General features: G+C 36.2%; 1 protein-coding gene across 1 annotated transcript; it reads left to right on the forward strand.

The window, feature by feature from the left end:
• The first annotated feature begins 1,913 nt into the window (after positions 1 to 1,913).
• LOC112717950 (uncharacterized) lies at positions 1,914 to 2,408 on the forward strand. Its single transcript, XM_025769869.1, has one exon. The coding sequence runs from the start codon at positions 1,914 to 1,916 to the stop codon at positions 2,406 to 2,408; it is 495 nt and encodes a 164-aa protein (XP_025625654.1).
• Positions 2,409 to 16,614: the final 14,206 nt, after the last annotated feature.

Here is a 16,614-nt window from a genome sequence, read left to right on the forward strand (position 1 = left end):
AGGGCAAAAAATGAAAAGATTCGGACCGGTTTATTTAAACCAATTGGGTCAAACCGGATTTAAAGCATTTGGTTTAAAAATAAATTTTATAAACCGGTTTTATAAACTACCAATCATAAAGTGCCACGTCAACAACTTAAAAAAAGTTGTTTTGACAATGTTTATGTGAGTCTCCCCCAAAAATTATTAGTTACCTAGCATAACCTTTGCTATAATACCTAAACTTTATTGTCTAATTACTAAAAAAATTAAATAATTAATTTTAAATTTAAAAATGTAAAATAAATTTTTTTAAAATATTTAAAAATCATTATAAAAAATAAATTAAGTAAAAATTAAATATCAAATAAAAAATATTATAAAATTAATTTTTAAATTTACGTGGTGAATTGGTTTCTTAAAGCAAGAGTAAAGTATAGGAGTTATCAAGTGTATCTGGGAATATCGGTGTTTCAGTTGTTTTAACCGTTAATTTTAATTAATATATATTATATATATTTTTTATAATTCAGATCAATGGTTAAAACAATTGAAACACCGATATTCTCAGTATACCTGAAACTCTTTCTAAAGTATAATAGGCTAGATAACTTTGAAAAAAACAATGTCATCATGATCATGTTGTTAAAGTTTTATGTTTAAAAAATTTAGATTTTTTTTATTATTGGATTACAAACTCGACTTAAAATAAAAAAAAAGTGCCTAGTTTTTAGTTGTGATTTTTTTTACATTGTCAGAATAATAATTAAGGATAGAACATCACTACTAAATACTAATTTAAAAAAAATAATAGGAATAAAAAATACCTAATACAAAAAAAGAGGATTTATATAAAAATTAAACAAATTTAAAAGAGATTTCTGTTTGTACAGACATATTAGAGATATATAATTATTTATGTTACTTTTTTTTAACTTAAATTTTTTTAAAAAATAATTTCATAATATATACTATTAGTTAATTAGGATTTGGTTGTATAAAGATTGTTCACCTACTACTACTACTACTACTACTATTATTATTATTATTATTATTATTATTATTATTATTATTATTATTATTATTGATATGAGCTGTAAAGTCGGTTACGAGTTATAAGTTCGGTAACGTATCCACTACCATAACCGATTATCTGCTATAATCGGCATTCATTCTCACCCAATAATATCGGACAAGCAATAAATTACCTCTCCAAACGTTACGACCTAGGTCTAACGTTCAACAATAAACGAGCATAAGAGGAAAAGCAAGAACGGGAGGAGGTAAGCAATCTTTCACAAGAAAAAGTCTCCATACACATTCTCTTATTGACTTGAGCGTCGGAGTGCCTTTGCAGGTACCCACCTCCCGCACTCCTTCTTTGTTGACGAGGTTTTGGATCGCGCCTTAGGAGTCCACCGACCTTATCAAGGGGACGACCAATACCTCGGCTTGAGCAGGTAAGAACATTGGCGCCCACCGTGGGGCCCGAAGATTTGAAACGTCATTTGAGCTAAGCCCCAAAATCTCCACGCACCCCCATGGCTGATGCTCCCCCGCCAACTCCATCCGAGCTTCTAAGGATGGTGACCGAGCTTCAACAAGTGAATCAGCGAATGGCGCAGGATAATCAGAGAATGCAAAACCAAATCGCACAGCTGGTACAAGCTCGCTTAGAGCATCATAATAATGATCACGAGAACAACGAATGAACTCATGTTTCTGAGACACCACAAAGCAATGATGAAGAAAATCAACGGAATGAAGAAGCTCAGCCTGATAATGAGGAAGAACAACCTGACAACTCGGCGGGACCATTTACAGCAGATATAATGAACTTTTAACTCCCCAGACAATTCACCCTTCCGACAACCTTAATCCCATATGACGGATTGGGTGACCCAAAGCAGCACGTCAAGAAGTTCCGATCTATTATGATTGTTAACGGTGCATCCGATCCAATTCTTTGTCGATGTTTCCCATCTTTTTTAGACGGTCCTGCACTTGACTGGTTTTGTTCTTTGCCTGCAGATTCGATATCCCGTTTTCAGGAGCTAGCCAGCCAATTTGAAGACCATTTTGCAGCATCCGTAATATACCTCCACGATTCAGACTATCTGACGACTATTAAGCAGGGACCACAAGAGAGCCTGAAAGATTATATAACTCGTTTTACGAAAGTGGCCATGCAGATCCCTGATCTCCATCCCGAAGTCCATCTCCATGCCATTAAGAGCGGCCTGCATCCAGGAAAATTTCAGGAGACCATTGCCGTAGCCAAACCAAAAACCTTGGCCGAGTTCCGCGAGAAGGCCAAGGGACAGATTGATATTGAAGAACTCCGCCAAGCACGAAGGGCAGACAAATCGGCCGTGAAGGATGATGAAAAACCACGCGATAACAAGAAGAGCTTCAAGCCAGTTCCGTGATATGAATCTTATACCCAGTTTAATACCAAACGGGATGATATAATCAAGGAGATACTGAACTCTAAACTGATCAAACCCCCTCGAAAGGCAGGCACCTATCCAGAAGCAAAAAACGTAGACAAAACCCAATACTGCACTTTTCACCAAAAGCATGGCCACACAACCGACGAATGCGTCATTGCCAAAGATTTATTGGAACGCTTGGCACGGCAAGGGCATCTTGACAAGTTTATTACAGGACATATGCAAAAAAGAGCAGCATCGAGCTCCGAGCAACCTCCAACAGGTCCATCATCAAAGGACAAGGATAAAGCTCCTGCCCACCCTAGAGGGGTGATCAATTGCATTTCAGGTGGCTATGCTGGTGGTGGCCATACAAGCTTGGCTCGAAAAAGGACCTACAGGGCCATGTTAGCAGTCGAGAATAACTCTCATAACCCCACCCCGACGCAGGACGTCCCCGAGCTGACCTTCGGACATGCCGACCTCAACGCTACTTACACCAATTATGATGATCCCGTGGTTATTTCCATCCAGCTGGGCGACCTTATAGTCAAAAAAGTACTACTTGATCCAGGAAGTAGCGCTGATATCCTTTTCTTTAGCACATTTCAAAAAATGAAACTGAGCACTAACATTTTACAGCAATATTCGGGAGAACTAGTCGATTTCTCAGGAGAGCGAGTTCCCGTGATGGGATCCGTGTGGTTACAAACCACTCTCGGAGAACACCCTTTGTCTAAAACACAAGACATCCAATATCTGGTGGTCGACTGTTTCAGTCCTTATAATGCTATATTAGGGAGGCCATTTTTGAATAAATTCACTGCAATAGTCTTAACATTTTACCTTTGTGTCAAGTTTCCTGTGCAGGACAACATCATCGCAACTATCCACAGTGATTTACACGAAGCTCGGCATTGCTACAATATAAGCCTAAAGCCCATGAAAAAAAGTACCGAAGTTCGGGTCAATTCCATACAATCAGAGCAGCCAGTCCTGGCCGAGCTGGACCCAAGAGCCGACTTTCAAGAACGCCCCGTACCAAAAGAGGATCTAATAAGGGTCACCTTGACTGACGATCAGACGAAATTCACCTTTATCGGAGCGTCAATGGACAAAGACGCCAGGAAGAAGCTGACTGTATTCTTACGTCAGAATACCAACTTATTTGCTTGGACCTCAGGGGATATGCCAGGAATTAGTCCATTAGTAATAACCCACAGATTAGCAGTCAGCCCAACAGCCCGACCAGTTTCTCAGAAAAAGCGGAACCTCGGAGCGGAAAAGAGAGAAGCCTCAATGACAGAAGTCAACAAGCTCATCGATGCTCAGTTCATCCGAGAACTCAGATTCACAACATGGTTGGCTAACGTCGTTATGGTAAAAAAGAATAATGGTAAATGGCGCATGTGCGTCGATTTTACTGATTTAAATAAAGCATGTCCCAAAGATGCTTATCCCCTACCCTGCATAGACACCTTAGTAGATAACTCATGCGATTATAGTACACAGAGTTTCATGGATGCATATTCTGGTTACAACCAGATCTTTATGCATCCATCAGACCAGGAAAAAACAGCTTTTATAATTGAATACGGTAATTATTGCTATAATGTTATGCCTTTTGGTTTAAAGAATGCAGGTGCAGCATATCAAAGATTAATGAATAAAGTCTTTGAGCAGCAGATAGGCAGGAACGTCGAGGTCTATGTGGATGACATGGTCGTCAAAACAAAGGTCGGCCACCCCCACATTGACGACCTTGATGAAATATTTACGCAAGTCAGAAAATACAACATGAGCTTAAATCCTGAAAAATGCGCCTTTGGTGTTCGAGGAGGAAAGTTCCTCGGGTTTATTTTGACAAGCCGAGGAATAGAGGCTAATCCAGAAAAATGCCAAGCTATTCTCGAGATGCGCAGTCCTACTACAATAAAAGAAGTCCAACGGTTGACAGGCCGCTTGGCTGCACTATCAAGATTCCTGCCGTGTTTAGCAGCTAAATCCTTTAACTTTTTTCAATGTTTAAAGAAAACAGCAAAACACTTTTCTTGGAATCAAGAATGTGAAGAGGCATTCTTAAGCTTAAAACAATTTCTGTCTAAACCACCTGTTCTGCAAAAGCCAAAGCTCGGCGAACCATTATATCTATACTTATCTGTAACTGATGTGACCATTAGTTCTGTTCTGATTACAGAGAACAACAAGGATCAACAACCGGTCTACTTCGTTAGCAAGTCACTACAAAATGCCGAGCTACGCTACCCAATGCTCGAGAAGCTCGTCCTAGCACTAATCTTCTCTGCCAGGCGACTCCGACCTTATTTTCAGAGCCACACGATCATCGTTCGAACAGCCCACCCACTTCGGCAGATACTTTCTAAGCCTGAGTTAGCAGGACGATTAGTTAAGTGGTCCATAGAGATGTCAGAATTTGACATTCAGTATCAGCCTAGAGGGTCGATCAAATCACAATGTTTAGCAGACTTCGTAGCCGAACTTACGTCCTCAAACCCCGACGATAAAGGTCAACCCTGGACCTTATTCGTTGACGGAGCTTCGAACCCTCAGGGGGCAGGTGCAGGAATACTACTCGAAAGCTCGGATGGCATAGTAATCGAGCATTCTCTCAGATTCTCATTCAAAGCAAGCAACAATCAGGCCGAATATGAAGCCCTCATTGCCGGGCTCAGGTTAGCTAATGATTTACATGTTAAAATTCTGAAAATTTACTGTGATTCATTACTAGTTGTTCAGCAAGTAAATCATGGTTTTCAAACAAAAGATCAGATATTATTGAAATACCTAGATATTGTCCAAAGGCTATTAAATGATTTTTCAAATGTTGAGGTTATCCATATACCTAGGGAGCAGAACCACAGAGCCGATATTTTGTCAAAGCTGGCCACCACACAAACACAAACTTCAACACTTTTGCAATCAACTTTAAGTAGGCCAAGCATTGATATATTTAACATCCTAAGCATAATTAACCAAGAAGGTTGGCAACAGCCTTACATACAGTATCTCCGTAATGGTACTATTCCAGAAGAAATCCAGGAAAAGAACAAATTCAGGCGACAAGCCTATTTCTTTACATTGATGAATAACATTCTGTATAGGCGAGGATATTCTCGACCTTTGTTAAGATGTTTGGACAGGGCAGAAGCTGATCTTGTCTTATCAGAGGCCAACGAGGGCATTTGTGGAATACATTGTGGTGCTCGGAGCTTAGCACAGAAGGTACTCCGGGCAGGTTTTTACTGGCCAACGATATGGGACGATAGTAGGCAAAAGGTCAGAACCTGTGACAAATGTCAGAAGCACTCACCGATGATTAACATGCCAACAGAACATCTTCATCAGTCAGAGGTAAGTTGGCCATTCAATAGATGGGGAGTAGACATTCTTGGGCCATTCCCCACTGCCCCAAGACAGGTGAAATATTTAGTAGTTGCAATGGATTGAAGCACACCCTTTGGCAAAAATCACATCATCCCAAATGATAAGCTTTGTTTGGAAAAGCATAATTTGTAGATTCGGTGTACCACGTCACATCGTAACCGACAATGGTCGGTAGTTCACTGACCATAATTTCAAAGAATTTTTGCAGAACCTAAAAATAAAGCAGCATTTCTCCTCGGTGGAGCATCCACAATCTAATGGGCTGGCAGAGGCCGCTAATAAAGTCGTCCTTCAGGCACTGCGGAAAATGCTTGACGACGCGAAGGGATTGTGGGCTGAGCTTGTGCCAAAAGTGTTATGGGCATACAACACTACAGTACATTCAACGACCAAAGAGACACCATTTCGCTTAGTCTATGGATCCGAGGCAATGATCCCCATGGAAATATCACAAGACTCCCTCAGAACCCTAGCCGAGCATCATGATGAAGCTCGGCAGGCAGAGCTCGACCTAATTGAAGAAATTCGAGAAACATCAGACATCCGGCACCGAGCACTACAACAGCAGCTCAGCCGACGATATTCACGAAAGGTATAGCCGAGAACATTCAGCATCGGTGATCTAGTCTTAAGGAAAACTGAGCAAGCTCGCCACCTTCTTCCCATGGAAAGCTCGCCGCAGCCTGGGACGGTCCCTACCGAGTATGTGAAGTACTGGGGCAAGGGGCTTACAAGTTGGAACAATTAGACGGCACAAAAATTCCGAGCACATGGAACGTCAACTCTTTGAAGCAATATTACAGTTAGCAAACAAACCAGTACTCTTTTTCCTACTTTGAGGATTTTTTCCGAAAAGGTTTTTACTTATAGAGGTTTTAATGAGGCTGGTTCACCCGAATAACGTTGTACAGGTACTATTAATAAAGTTTAATCTTTTCATACAACTTCAGTCCTAATTTATTTCTCTTTGAAGTAAGAAATGGACTATTCTGTAAACTATGCTATACCATACTCATTAAACACAAAAGTCGCATCATTCTATTACGGATGCGCAAACAAACTTATACGGACATAACAGTAATTAAGCCAACACAAGGCTGCTAAATAAACGATTAGGAAACAGCAACACCTAATCGCACAGACTACAAAAAGCACATCTAAGTGTCTTTTAACAGAAAATAAAAAAAAACATCAGTCAGCCAGATTTTCATCACCCTCCTCAGCAGTTTCTTCATCATCCACAAGCTTCCCATCCCGAACTATCTTCCCGGGATCCATAACAGAGAAATCTCCATCAGGAGCAAGGTACTTTGCCTGGTTAACAGCCCTCTGAAACCCTTCAGCAAAAGCATCCAAAATATCACCTTGTTTGTTATTTTCAAGCTCTTTCATTTTTTCCGATAACTCAATAACTCGGTCATTAAGCCTTAGTAGGTCACTTTCTTTCTTTTTCAATAACCCAGAAATGTTTTCACGACATTCTCTTTCAACCTTCAAATCAGTTTCAACATCAGATAGTTTCTTCTTCAAATCAGTCAAGTTCGATTCTTTTGCCGCTAGCTGATCTTTCAGTTCAGTAATTTTGTTAAATTCACAAGCTACCTTCCTATGCCTTTTTTCTTGACTACGCCCAATACTGGCAAGTCGGAAGCCTAACACCTGAAATTTCAAAGACAATGTCAAAAAAAAAAACGAAAACACAGAATATCACAAAGATACTTGATGCAAACCTGCAGAAACTGATCTACTCCTACATCTCCAACCTCTTCCACCCGATTTATGTCTGACATAGTTTGCACAACTTCGTCAGCTACGACATTAAAAGGGAATTTTTTTACTCCACACTGAACCACACTCCCCTTCTTCTTCGAAAACATGGAGCTTCTCTTGCATTATAGTAAAACTTGATAAATCCTCAAGATGAATATTGTTGTCTTTAACCAGTACCTCGTCTGCATTACCCGACTCCAACTTCCTCTTTTTAAACACAATCCCCTTTTTTTTTGGTTGAGGTTGGTTAACCTCGGTACCACCATCCACCTTGTCAACATTCGACGAGGAACCATCAAAATTCTTCGCCTTAAAACGGGACCTCAAGCTTGAAGCAGTCACCCCCGGGAAATTTCCAGCTACAATACAACAACAAATTGCTCAGTCTATAAATAGATCAGAAAAAATTTTGAACCAAATATCATCATCCCAATTTCTTACCAAAATATTCTACAACAGTCGATCTATTCTCCTCCCACAAAAGTAAGTCAGACACAGATATCAGACCACCCCTATCAACCATCTCCATCAGAAATGAGATGATACACTCATTTCGGCAATTGATGAGTTCTGGACCCAGTATGTGCTGCGGTTGGCAGCACCAATACATTGGAAATTTTTCCCCCAAATGTTCATCAAGATAAAACGGAAACTCTTCATCTATTGATTTTACTTTTCAGAAACATCTCTTTGAAATCTTTAAAAGAAGATTTGTAAAGTTTGAAAATCGAAAACCCTGGAGTGTTGTTTAAATTTATCCACAAACCCTTCCATACCCCCTTGGCTTGGAACAAAGAAAAAAACAACTCCAGCTCCGCTTCAATCTCAAAGAAATCCATCAAAGCTTGGAAGCATCTGATGAAAGCCCACCCATTCGGGTGTATTTGAGACGGAGCACAGTTCATTTGTTTCATCACATCACACTCGAAACTAGAGAAAGGAAGCTTGACCCGCAGTTCCTCCATTACACAGCTGTACATGTAAAAATTTTCGAAATCTCTTTTTCTATGGAAAACGCGATCAGATCGACTGCATGGCAGCAACTCTACCCGAAACCCAGTTCTTACTATCCTTCCCAAATTTACCCTATTTACACTCTCCATATCAGAAAATAATGATGCCCGTATGTGTACGTCTTGATCAACCCAACCATAGTTTTCATCATTTTCAAAACCAGGAAACAATTTTTTCTTTTTATCACTCATTTTCAAAGAACAAACCAAAGGAAAAGTAAAAGACAGGAGGAAGAAGAAGCAGTTTTACTGACCTCTAGTACTCATTTCTTCTATAAAAGTTTCTGCCTCCTACTCAAAAATCGTAAATGTGCCGCAAGCCTCCCTAGCCACTAATTTAATTCAACTCCAGTTCTATGATTACATCCTGGCCGTTAACTCAAAAGCCACGTTAAACGGTTACAGAGCCTCATTGGAAGTTGAACCAAGCCATAATAATTACACTACACAACAACCAATGACCCATTACAAAATTACTGCCCAACTCTCCGCATACCAGGAGTAAGTACAAAAGTGAGACACGTTGATCTGGGGGCTCCACACACCGAACTATAACTCGTCAATTAAAAGCTCAACCCGTCTCCTCCCAAAGAGGAAGGTAAGACATACTTGAAAACAGTTTTCATGATTTCTTTGGCTACTATTAATTCTTCTATATGGGTATTAGATACCGGAAGTGCTCATAATATTTGCAATTCGTTGCAGGGACTACGAGTAAGTAGATGGCTGAAAAAGGGAGAAACTTACCTTCAAGTCGGGAACAGAGCAAATGTTGCTGCTGTAGCTATATGATCTATTTTTTTAGCAATGCCTACGGGCAAGACATTAGTATTGGAGAATTGTCATTATGTTCCTAATTTTGTTGCAAATGTTATTTCTGTTTCTATGTTGGACAAACGTGGTTTTTATTTTAATATTAAAAATGGCATTTGTTCTACTTATTATGGTGATGACTTATACGTAAATGGCTATCTCCAATATGGCATTTATATTCTTCCCGATTTAAATGGTAATTCTGTCATGCATGTTTCTACTCTCAAAAGAGAGAGGAATAATCAAGTAAATGAATCATATCTTTGGCATTGTAGACTTGGTCATATAGGAGAAAAAAGGATTTCTAAGTTACATAAAGAAGGTTATCTTAACAAATATGATTATGAATCATATGTAACTTGTGAATCCTGTCTCAAAGAAAAAATGACCAAAACTCCATTTATGGGACATGGAGAAAGGGCTACAGAATTATTGGGACTAATACATACAGATGTTTGTGGACCAATGAAAATTCAAGCCAAAGGAGGATATTCTTATTTTATCACTTTCACTGATGATATGTCTAGATATGGCTTTGTGTATCTTATGAAACACAAATCTGAGTCATTTGAAATATTCAAAATTTTTCGCAGTGAAGTTGAAAATCAAACAGGTAAAAGCATTAAGGTGCTTAGATCTGATAGAGGAGGAGAATATCTAAATGATCATTTTCTTGAGTACTTAAAGAAAAATGGGATTCTTTCTCAATGGACACCTCCTGGTACCCCACAACACAATGGTGTTTCAGAGAGGAGGAATCGAACTTTATTAGATATGGTTCGATCCATGATGGGTTTTACTGATCTTCCATTGAATTTATGGGGCTATGCTTTAGAAACAGCAGCATATTTGCTAAATAAAATACCCACTAAAGCAGTTTCTTCAACACCATATGAGATATGGAAAGGACGAAAACCAAATCTCAAACACATTAGAGTTTGGGGATGACCAGCATATGTTAAGAAATTGCAAAGTAATAAACTTGATGCTAGGTCCGATAAATGTAGATTCATTGGTTACCCTAAAGAAACAATGGGTTATTATTTCTATCACTCTTCTGACCACAAAGTGTTTGTGGCAAGAGGTGGAACCTTTTTAGAAAAGGAATTTCTTTCTGAAGGAAGACAAGGTGAAGAAATAGAACTTGATGAAGTTCAAGAAACCAATGAAATAGTACAAGCTCAAGAATATGAAATTCAAGTTGAGCAACCAATTTTGGATGTACTTAAACTAAAACCAAATTTATCATCTTCAAGAGTTGAGGATAACGAACCGATAGTAGTTCAAAGAGAGATTAATGAACCAATTCCTGAACTACCTTTGGAACCGGTTCAGCAACCTCCAAATTTGGTACAAGAACTACCTCTTCGACGGTCCACAAGAGAACATCGTCCACCACTAAGGCTAAACCTAATGGTGCAAGATGATGTGGAAAATGGGATCGATTATGATGATAATGATCCTAAGACTTATGAAGAGGCAATGCAAAGTTCCGAAAGTCTAAAATGGCAGAGTGCCATGGAATCCGAAATAGAGTCTATGAGGATCAACAATGTTTGGACTTTGGTTGAACCCTCAAAAGACATAAAACCTATTGGTTGCAAATGGGTTTACAAGAAAAAGATTGGAGCAGATGGTAAGGTAGAGACCTATAAAGCCCGTCTAGTTGCCAAAGGATACCGTCAAAAGGAGGGAATAGATTATGAAGAAACATTTTCTCCTGTGGCAATGCTCAAATCTATTCGGATTCTACTTGCTATAGCAGCATACTATGATTATGAAATATGGCAAATGGATGTGAAAACAGCTTTTCTTAATGGAGAACTCAAAGAGGAAGTGTACATGACACAACCTGAAGGTTTCACACTTCCGTCTGATCATAGTAAAGTTTGTAAGCTGCAACGCGCCATTTATGGGCTAAAGCAAGCTTCTAGAAGTTGGAACATTTGTTTTAATAAGACAATCGAAAAGTTCGATTTTATCCAGTGTGAAGAGGATCCTTGCATATACAAAAAGTTTAGTGGGAGTACAATCATTTTCTTAGTACTCTATGTTGATGACATATTACTAATAGGAAATGATGTACCAGCATTGCAAAATACCAAAACCTGGCTATCTCAACAATTCTCCATGAAAGATTTGGGAGAAGCAGCCTATATTTTAGGAATAAAAATCTATAGAGATAGATCTAAAAGGTTGCTTGGACTCTCACAGTCTATGTACATTGATACCATTTTGAAAAGGTATAACATGGAAAATTCCAAAAAGGGCTATTTACCAATAGGCACTGGAATTACTCTCAGCAGAAAGGATTGTCCTAAAACTTCTGAAGAGAGAGTACGCATGAGTAGAATACCATATGCTAGTGCAGTGGGAGCTATCATGTATACCATGACATGTACACGTCCTGATGTCGCATATGCGCTAGGAGTAGCCAGTCGATATCAGGCAAATCCTGGTGAGGAACATTGGAAGGTGGTTAAATCCATTCTTAAATATTTAAGAAGAACCAAAGACCAATTCCTCATATATGGAGATTCTGAACTTATACCAAAAGGGTTCACTGATGCAAGTTTTGCCTCAGATAAAGATGATAGCAAATCTACTTCAGGTTATATTTTCACCTTAAACGGTGGTGTAGTGAGTTGGAAAAGTTCCAAACAAGCTACTGTAGCGGATTCAACGACTGAAGCTGAGTATATAGCAGCAAGTGAGGCTGCTAAAGAAGCTGTGTGGATGAAGAAGTTCATAAACGAGCTTGGTGTGGTACCTTCAATTAAAGAACCACTTCCGTTACTGTGTGACAATAATGGAGCCATTGCACAAGCAAAAGAGCCAAGATCACATCAAAAATCTAAGCATATCTTGAGAAGGTATCATTTGATAAGAGAGATCGTTGAACGTGGAGACGTTGAAATTCAAAAGGTTGCTGGGAAGGATAATGCAGCAGACCCATTCACTAAGGCGCTTGGATCAAAAGAGTTTGATAAGCACATGTGGGAATTGGGATTGAAATATATGACTGATTGGCTCTAGTGCAAGTGGGAGATTTTGTTGGAAATACATGTATGCCCTAGATCCAATCTGTCATTGGCTCTAGTGCAAGTGGGAGATTGTTGGAGATAAGTGTGTATGTCCAACAAAATACTATCATGAATTATTATTATTATTATTCCTTTTTATAAGAATAAACTTTTATAATTTATGATAGTGTCCTTAATTAAAAATTAGAAACGAATAATTACGATAGGGATCGTAATAATGAGATATACGTTTTTTGAGTACTTTTAATTTAAATTGTTCTTAATCGTAGAATCACTAAAAATGGGACATTAGTGATTCGGATAGATTAATATATATATATAATAGTCTTCATTGGATGAAGATTAACAGATCTTATTTGTTAAATTATATATATAAATGGTATATATAGAGATATAACCATTGAACTGACTCACTCTAAGAATTCCTAATGGTTATAATTACCGTATATTTGTCAATAGGATATTCTTATGATGAACATAATATTAGAATTTTCCTTTGACCTGCGACTATCATAGTAATTAACAATGTATTTGTTATACTTTGATTCTGGACACCTAACACCCTACGGTGTTAGTTGAATGGACATTGGGTATGATTTAAATACTTGTAGAATTAATGATTAGTCAAAATGGAATCCATCAACTATGGTAATGAGTTTGAGCTCTACGATTATAATGAATGAAATAAACAATGCCTTGGCCAAGTAGTTTGAATGAATTAAGAAATGAGTTTCTTAAGTGATTCATAATTCATTATAATAATGGTAACAAGTTAGAGTTTGACAATCAAACCGTACTCTAAAAGTTAGCCAAGAGCTGAAAAGATGGAAGGAGTTGTATTTTTGTTCATCTTGGGTTCTTAGTAAAAAATATTATTACTTCATACTATCGGGTCGTCAAGGAGCGTTGCTAGACGCCAACCTTGATTAGTAAATATAGTATGACTAATATACTACCTGCTTAGTATTGAACCTATGGGGTCACACACTAACGAGTGTTCTAATCCTTGATAAATAATTATTTAATTATTATTTTGATTAGATCAAATAAATAATTATATTAATTCAAATGGAGTATTATTATATTCTTTGCTAGCACCATGAATATAATAATATTATAATTGAGAATATTAAATAATTAATTATTTATTCTATAATGAGTTTTAAATATGGATAAGATCCTAACTGATTTTGTCTCAAATTAAGTTGTAATTTGATTCACAAATCAGTCACTAATCTCATACTATATATGTGTATATGATAAAAGAAAGAAAATATAAGTTTTCTTTTTTTACCTCCACATACACAAATATTCCAAATTCTTAGTGAAGAATTGCTGGTGCAAGGAGTTGCAAGAAACTTCTCAGTTAAATCCATTGGTCAAAGAGTTGACAACAAGGATTAGTCTCGGTGTGGATACACATAGTACCTTCGTACCATCGAAGGGGAAAGCTTTATTCACTAGGGTACTCAGGTATTGGCATTTAACCCATCTTATTTCAATAAAATTTTAAGCACAAAATAGATCAATAGGATTGCTTTATTACTTTCGCTGCGTGTTATGAACACTTGTAATCCTTCAGAAAAAGATTTCTCAATTGTAGTAGTTGAAACAAAGAGAATTAATACCAAATGAATCAAAAAAGACGCTCACCAGAAGAAAAAAAATCTACTTTATAAAATTTGAAGAATTTTATTTAGTTAAAAAATATTAATAATAATACTTTTTCATATTTTTTAATATTGTTATTTACTTTTTAGATATTAGAAATAATTAATATTTAGATTAGACTGAATTTTTATTTATATTATTAGACTGAATAATAAATAAATTTTTTAAAAAGTTAAATGATACTTAATACTTATTACTATTAATTTTTTTCTAAAAAAGCTGGAGGTGAGACCTCTATTCGTTCCCCGTAGGTCCGTCCCATCGCACCCTGTAAAAAATGGTTGGAGAAGAGAAGAATAGTGAAATTTACAGTGCAAGCTAAGAAAAAGTGAAGTGAGATACAGAGGAGGGAGAATTTGTTATGAAAGCTATGAAAGGAACGAATTGATGATCAATGTAAAAATCGTCGAAACTCATCACCTTGTGCATGGAATTGAATTGCATAGATGATGACACTCTCATAAGCTTTATTATTTAAAATTATTTTATTATTTTATTTCTTATGCGATTTTATTTTATAAACATCACAATTTGTATTTAATTGTGTGTATTAAAATATATTAAATCATGCTATTATTATTGGTAAAAGTAGACAGATAAATATAAATATTATTTATATTTATTTATATAATTTACATCTTAAATAGAATTAAATATTTTTTTTAAATATGGAGAAGAAGGAAAATAGAAAATAGAAATAGATCAGAAATCGAAAGCGTTAAATAAACAAATGAATGAAAATTAAAAACAAGAAGAATATGGATGAGGATATATAAAGGAAATAATTAAAAGAGAGAAAATAAGTGAAAAAAAAAGGAAGAAACAATAATAAAAATGAAAAAGAAGAATTAAAAAAAGATAACGAGAAAAATAAAAAGAGCAACAACAATGTCGGAGACCTGAAAATATACCGAAGGAAAATGCATTTTAGGTAGAGTTTTTCAAGCCTTTAAGTATCAAAGTAAAAATAAAAAGAACGAGAAAAAAATTCAAATAAAGCATGATTGAGTTACCGCCTCGTTACGAAGCTGCTCCCTGTAGTTTTCCGTCTTCGCTCGCTGAAACAAAAGGAATCACAGAGGAAAAACAACAAAACCAAATCCAAATCCGAGAGCCAAACCCTAAATCACGATCCAGAAGGCTGCAAATTATTTCACCGTTAGCCTTGAATTTGGACTTGGGCAGGGATAAGGCCATAAGGGGGTAAGGTTAGAATTTCTTTCGTACGGACTTAATTGTATTTTTAAATTATTAAAAATTTAAATTTTTGTAAAATAAAAAATCAAAGATATATTTAATTTTTTTATAAAAAAATTTAAATATAATTTGATTTATATTGTGTAGATTGAATGGAACAAATCGGATCTAATAATTATTATATGAATAATTAGATTTATTATTTTTGTTATAATAAACCGATTTTATTTTAAATTATTAAAAAATAACTTATTAATCGATTTAATAAAAATGTCCAATCATATTATAACATGTGTACACGTTTTTTAAAAAAGATATTTTTTATATCTTTATGTAAGTGACCTCCAAACAATTAAAAAAAACCATATTTTAATTTGACCAATGCCACATATTTAATATTAATTGGTAGAATTCATTTGTCTTAAAAAACAGACGTTTCATCCATATTGATGTGAGATCGCCTTTTTTTTAAATTAGAATGTTATTCTATTTGCTCAATTGGTAGTAAAGCATTTTTGATAGGATATATTACTTCCTTACTTCTTTTTATCTATACCACCATTAAACTCGATGAAACCAAAAAAAAAAAATACTTCTTAATCAGTTAATCCATATTATCTGTTTTTTCTATATGGAGCATTATGAAGTTATTTATTCCATTTCATCCGTAATATCCAAATATGCATGTAACTGAAGAATAGAAAGAAGAATAATTAACTAAAAAGTAAAGAATACAATTCATGCACAAGCACCGTCGTTAAACTAAATTTCGGAGTTAAATTGGATATACTCAGTTTTAAAAATTTTGATTAGTTGTTTTACTCGCTCCCTCGCTGAAATTTTCATACTAAAACATCGAACGTGTAAGGTCTCAGTCAACTGAGTCAAGCATAGCATTAATAGTCTTCTTCACCACCCTTCCCTTCTTCACCACCCTTCCGTATACGCCAGTTTAATTTTCTAGACGATGATATTACGGTTTCCTAGCTTCCAAACATAAGTACCAAATGAACCAGACAAAGCTTTCAGTTTCAATAATCTTACTTGACTTGACTAAAAATACTAGTGGGTTTAATGCCTCTTGATATATATGTCTTCTTCTTACCAAAAACAAAGTACTAAGAATACTCTTTCTCTGAATTAAACACCACCTACTACTCCATCAAATCAAACATGGGCTGGAGTTCCGTTAGAAACCAATTAGAAATAAAGGCAATTCGTTGAAAAATCAGTTTAATATAAAAAAAATTTAATTTTTAAAATTTTAAAATTAAAAATAAAAAATTGACT

Source organism: Arachis hypogaea, chromosome 10 (genome assembly GCF_003086295.3).
Source record: "Arachis hypogaea cultivar Tifrunner chromosome 10, arahy.Tifrunner.gnm2.J5K5, whole genome shotgun sequence".
Classification (NCBI taxonomy): Eukaryota; Viridiplantae; Streptophyta; class Magnoliopsida; order Fabales; family Fabaceae; genus Arachis; species Arachis hypogaea.